At 48.7% G+C, this 6,614-nt stretch overlaps 1 protein-coding gene across 11 annotated transcripts in view; it reads right to left on the reverse strand.

Annotated features, from left to right (window-relative positions):
• tacc2 (transforming, acidic coiled-coil containing protein 2) overlaps positions 1–6,614 on the reverse strand; it is a 77,943-nt gene that overhangs the window by 65,218 nt on the left and 6,111 nt on the right. For 2 of the 11 annotated variants that reach the window (XM_064316916.1, XM_064316917.1), the window contains exon 2: positions 4,033–4,125. The exons of 8 other annotated variants lie outside the window; for them this stretch is intronic. In XM_064316916.1, the coding sequence (XP_064172986.1) occupies positions 4,033–4,065 (33 nt within the window). In that variant the 5' untranslated portion in view covers positions 4,066–4,125. Of the gene's footprint in view, positions 1–2,006; positions 2,467–4,032; positions 4,126–6,614 lie in introns of those variants that run through there. One more of the 11 variants, XM_064316924.1, reaches the window with a different exon arrangement.

Genomic DNA, 6,614 nt, shown 5'->3' on the forward strand with positions numbered 1-6,614 from the left:
TGACACTCACATACACATTCAGAGCACATGCTTTTATGCACCCACCATAATGCTTTCAATGCACACGCCCCTCCTGTCCTCAGACACATTTTGGCATGTTCTCCTACAGGACCGCACAGCAGTCAGGCAGACAATGAATGCAGCCAACACATCACTTTCTCTGTTGTGGCTCAGTTCTGTATGAATCAGTATGAATCTGTCTTTGTGACTTTGGCTAATGCTTTGTGAAATAATGATGGGTGGGGATTTTAAATGGCAGGGAGGTATTGTCCTAACCCTCTCTCTCCCTCCCTCCTGTGTTCTAGCACACCAAACTAACGTACACAGCAACAAATTATTAACACACCAGTGAGTAACTTTACTGTACCTACACAACTCTAACTTTGACAGATTAAATAAATGCACAACAGAACAGAAAATAAGAAGGCATATACAAAGAAACTACCACATACAAGAATGCATTAACACACAACAGACTACACAACAGAGCACGACTGTATGTTGCACAACAGTGTGTAACCTTACACAGCCATAAACTACCCTACACAGCCTTGTGCAACTTTACATGCCGTGAAACTAATCTCCACAACAATGCGTAACCCTACACAAGAGTAACAAACAGCTCTGTGTGAATAGACTAATTGTTTTAACACAACAGAAAGCTGCGTTTCACAAATTTGTTCTACACAACAGTTCTGTTAAGAAGTTGGGACAGTTAGATCAGATTCCCCTGTCTTGTGTTCTTTGGTTCTCTGTTTTTTTGGGGTCCTCCCCCCCGTGAGGACAGAGCAGCAGACCCCCCAGGCCATCAGAACTGGATGGGGTCCCAACCCCCTTGTTAGTCTTGGGGAGCCACCAAATTCTGCATGTACTCATCTCCAGACAAGACTCAACTGATGTCACCCTGTAACTGTCAAAGGAAATCTCTAGCTCGCAGTGAATTCACTAAAAGCTACTCACAAGGGGCCCCCTAACTATTTGAATCCATCTTTTTGTACTTTAGCACTACTGTGAGTGTATTTCAACAACAACAACAACAGCAACAACAACAACAACAACAGCGACTACACAATGGCACAAACTCCTCGGCACACTGCCAGGAGAACGAGAGACAGTACCGAGGACTTTGATTTAAACTCTAACGTCAGTGAGCAGCCATCCTAATGTTTTCTGAGGGATTTCCAGTGGGCTGGACTCCTGACCTGGGGGCTCGGTGAGGCAGAAAAGCAGCCTCTCCGCCCCCCACCCCCAGCGGCACATTGTCTGCGCCCACCCCAGCAACAGGGCCCTTCTGCCCGGCAGGGCAGAGTTACTGTGGGAATGGCAGCTTCCGCACTCCCATACTCACTGAGAGAACTCACAGACAGCTGTGACTGATACACTCTCTCTCACAAAACACACACGTATTATACTCGCATACACACTCACTCACTCACTCACTCACTCACTCACTCACTCACTCACTCACTCACTCACTCACTCACTCACTCACTCACTCACTGCATTCACATAATGCAGAAAGTCCCAGACAAAATCCCTCACTGAACACACACACACTGTTTCACTATGTACACATAATAATGTTCTCATTAACTGCACACAAAGTGACTTACTACACACACCTGCACACACACACACACACAAACACAAACACACACACACACACACACGCACACACACACAGCGCACACACACACACACACAGACAAAAACATTCCCATTAAATGCACTCACTCACACAAAGCAACTCAGAAAACACACACACACACACGTACACTACCATTCATGTAACATAACATTCAAATGCACGCTCACGCACAACGACCAACTACAGACAAGCATGGGCACGCAGACACACGTGCACTTCATACACCGAACAGACACACAAGCTTACTGTTAACAGACGCACATGGTGCTAAGACAAACACACACAGTACTGCATGTACTTCACCCAAAAAAAAAAACACTCCCTGTGAAAGTCATAAATCCCAGTGTTGCACACTCACCCGGGCTGATATAAAGAGTCAGTGGTGGAGGGATGGAGAGAGACGCACACGTATACACCGCTCCCTGTCTGAGCCTGGCGCTGGAACCTGGAGCTCACGCCGTTTCTGCTGCTTCTGTTTGTGCAGAGAGCAGAGAGCGCAAAACGCACTGCAACACGCGTGACCGCTGGCTGTCTGCTCCTGACTCAGCGTCCGCGTCCTCCTCCTTCCTCCTTCCTCCTTCTTCCTCCTGCTAAATTTCCATTACCCTGCCGACCCGTGACGTGCTCGCAGCCGCGAGCGGAGGTGACAGAGCGCAGGTGGAGTTGCTGTGTCTCCCGGGACGCAGGCTGGGGAGCAGCCTGGGGGACTAACTGTCCGATGACAACGATCGCTTCTGACTGGGACTCACACGGGGAGGTTGTGAATTCCCCTCCCCTCCTTTGAAGACTTCCCTCACAACACTCTGACCCCTCCCCCGCCTCTCTCTCTCTCTCTCTCTCTCGCTCGCTCTCGCTCTCTCCTCCCTCTCCCTCTCTCTCCCTCCCTCTCTCTGTCACTTCCTGGTCTGGGACTGAGGGCTGCAGTCTCCTCCTCTCTCCCCACCGCAGGTGAATGCTGGGAAATAGGCCAAAGGTCGACCTCACAGCGTCCCCCCTTGGGGGTTCGGGTTTCACACAAGAGGATTTGGTCGCTGCCCTGACCCAGAAAATACACGCATGCACATGTGAACACACACACACGTGCTCACAGACACAGACACATATGCACACACACACACACACACACACACACACACACACACTCAAACATACACCAACACATACGCATGAAACCAATGAAACAAGGTCTAAGTGGCACACAGGCTAGTGTGTTGGCACAAATTGTAATGGCACATAACTGAGCTTCCCTGTCATTGCTTCTTCCTGCACTGCCCACATGTTGTGAATTACAGTGCTTATGTCTGGTACTCTGCCGGTACCGCCCAGTTATGCCTGCAACATCCAGGCCACGTTCAACCTGCGGGATGTTACCATGCCGATGTCTGCAGAATAGAAAACAAACTCGCTCGCTACAGCAGTGCCTTGGATTGCATGTATTGTTCTGAGGGAAGCGGCGGAACATTGTCACTGGCGCCCCCTTGTGGTCGAAGCACAAAGTAGCCACACATCATTTACCATGCCAAAAAATGATTAAAAAGAAAAAACAAACAAACAAACAAATAATAATAATAATAATCATTAAAACTCTGGAAAAAGCAGGATTGCAAGCCATGCAATAGGCAGTTTACAGTAGGGCTGTTCTGAAGAAACAGCATTAGCACTTAAACAACTCTGAATAAAAACACTGAAATGCTCAGAAATTTAAAAAAGGTAGCTCCTAATAACATTACAGCAAATCCCAGACACCATAGAATTCCAAGGTTCTGGGAAAATCAGAGGAATGCAACATGTGTCAAGTCTTTTCTTTTTTTTCTTTTTTTCTAACTGGTTTTGCCCACAGTGAGCTGAGTGAGCACAGTGCAGAAACATCAGAATGCACAGCACCAAAATTCTGATAGCGAGAGCCCCACGGAAGAGCTGCTTACGGATCAGGTTTTTAATTTCCCTAACTGCTCAAAAAAAAGGGTCACGAACTTAAAAAAATCAACATCCACTACAGAAAGGGACAAAGCTAGCTCTAATCATTTCTGTGCATTGTAAATCGTTTTATTTCATTTAGGCCTTGCCAACACAACACAGGTGCTCAGGGGCTGTTGTGTGGACGCAGTCCATTGTTCAAAGACCTACCCAAGACATTAAACCTCAATTCGTAAACTGTCTTAAAGTTCCCACTGGACTAAAAACACCACGGAAATCTTGTCTTTGTTTGTTGTTGCTGTTAGTCTGTTAGTGTGAAAAAACGAAAGTAAAGTGCTCACCTGAGAACAGGGGCTGGGCTATGTATGTCACCGATAAGACACACACGCCAGGGCTGAAGCGTTAGTGTACGTGCAAAAAAGCGTTAGTTTGAGTCGGAACAAGGCTATGCACTCCAGCCAGCTTACCGGACCCTCCGCTGAGCTGCTCTCATTCCCCATCACCTCCTGGGGTCGCGGGAGAAACGGCTCTCACAACGGTTCCTGACTTAGGGCAAACAGCTGGAAGAAACCAACGCAGGGCCACTGTTACTGCGGAGCAGGGGAAACAGCCCGGAACAATCCATGTGCAAAATTCCCACACTCCGGTTTTTTCGTAGAGGAGAGAGGAAGGGAAAGTTGGTTTCTCAAAGAGAGGGAGAGGGAGTGTGTGTGTGTGTGTGTGTGTGTGTGTTCGTCATGAGTTGAGATTAGGAGTCGGTGATGTAAGAGGTTTTACATGGGGCAAAGGGCAGAGCTACCCCAATCCCTGGCCCCAACTCACTGAAGCGTCCCCATAAGGAATTTGGACACCCCTAGCTGGTCCAATGTGTCAGAAACCCTGCAGAAATGTCATTGCTATTGTACGACATTGCAATAAGGAAACATCACATACTGGTCAGAATTGGGGTCCCTGTGGACCCCCCTCCCTCAAATGCCACTAACGACTAGGCTTGTTCAGAAGTTAAACTATATACAATGTGCATATAGTTTACATATATATGTGTGTGTGTGTGTGTGTGTGTGTGTGTGTGCCCTGTCTAGGGTGTATTCTTGCCTCTCACCCCATGCACACTGGGATAGGCTCCACCACTGCTCGCGACCGTGACCAGGATAAGCGGGCATAGATAACAACCACACTCTTCTGGGAAGGCTTTATACAACATGTTGTTGCATTGCTTCAGGGGGTTTCTTCCATTCAGGCAGAAGAGCATTGGTGAGATCGGACACTGATTGAGTGATTATGCCTGAGTTGCGGTTGGCTTTCCGATTGATCCCAAAGGTGGTGGATGGGGTTGAGGTCAGGGCCCTGTTCAGGCCGGTCACGTTCTTCCACACCATTCTATTCTATTCCACACCAAAACCATTTCTGAATGGACCACACTGTGTGCCTGGGGCATTGCTGTACTAGAACAGGAAAGGACCGTTCTCAAACTGTTGGGAAAGCACAGAATTTGTGAGAATGTCATTGTACGCTGTAACATAAATATTTACCTTCACTGGAGCGAATGGTCCTAGCCCAAACCATGAAAAACAGCCCCAGAGCAAGGGGTGTCATGCCATATATGGCCTCCATCCCTGTGGGACATTTTCAGGTCAGATTTGATGCCCCATTTTGAGACGCCATCACACCACTAACAGACCCGGAGCGAGGGGGGCAAGTGGATTCCAGATCTGTATCGCGTGTGGCCACAAATGACCTGGGAACCCAGCTGGGAAACTTTCCTTTCATAAACAAAAAAAGCAGAGATAGCTTTAGAGTTCTCTTCTCAGGCCCAGCCTTTGCCCAGGCCACGCCCCCTTCCAACGCTTCCCTCCAATCGCACGCAGGAGAGGAGGAGACCGGCAGCATCTCCGAGGCCAGTCGGCGTCGGCGTAACGGGACCTTTGCAGTGAACCGAGCCGAAAAAAGGCAAACTGCCGCAGCGTTTCGGGGCAGCCAGTAACGAGGGCCAGCTGAGCTGAGGAGAGACAGCCTGAGTTCAGCACGTCACCAGCAGCAGCCAGGCAGCCAGGCCCCTTAACTCTCATTCACCTTCAGGGGGGACAGCCGAAGTCAACATTTAGCGCCTGTCGGGCTACGTCTCTTTTTATTCAACTACACAGCCGGTACAACATTTGCTTAGCTGATGCCTTAAAAGAACCGTCTTAGCGCCAAAAATTCAACATCACATCCCGCAGCCAGATTTGTCCCCCAGGATATTAAATGCAGAAAAGTAAGTATCTAAAGTAAATCTGCAGTCCTGCTTTGAATTTTACCCTACAGCTATCTTATATTGGGACTCCTGAGCTAATTAACCAACAGATGTCTATGTGTAGGACCAACTTCTTCGTTGAAAAAGTTGCAAACTATATGTAAATTGGATAAAGTAGGTATTGGTCACAAGTACTGGTATACATCAAAGAAGATGAGGTAGTTAATACAAAATAAACTTTCACTAAAAAACTCCATTAAACTGAACAACAGCGGTTTATGATCGATAAACCATGTGATTTAAGAGCACAGGGTGGAGAAGTCAAGCTATCCAGGCGGGCTGGGGTGTGCTGACACACACACATATTGCAAGCACACGTGCGTGCACACACGCACACACACACGCACACACACACACACACACACACACACATTCTCAGTAGCCTGACAGGCTAGGCCTCGCTGTTGGCAGTGCAGACGGCTCCATCGGGTAAAGAGGAAAAACCGCAACCGCAGTGGGCCAGGCGGGCAGCAGAGCCCAGTGGTGTGTGTCTGCATGCGGGGGCGCCATTAGCCCCCAAATCCTCACTCTATCTCCGTGAGAAGAGGCAAATGTGACCTCTGCCAGCCCCCTGGCCACACACCGAAGAGTCTCCCACTCCAGGAGGGAAACACTAAATCTTTTTTCCAGAGGTTCTGCCGTCCCCTCCCACAGCTCACCCCCGTCCAGCTCTCCAGAGCTGCTGCAAGGATTATCGGTCATCCTGCAGAACGCGCAATCCCCATAAACAGCAGCCACAGCCTCCTACTCTCAACA

This window comes from Anguilla rostrata, chromosome 18 (genome assembly GCF_018555375.3).
Source record: "Anguilla rostrata isolate EN2019 chromosome 18, ASM1855537v3, whole genome shotgun sequence".
Taxonomy (NCBI): domain Eukaryota; kingdom Metazoa; phylum Chordata; class Actinopteri; order Anguilliformes; family Anguillidae; genus Anguilla; species Anguilla rostrata.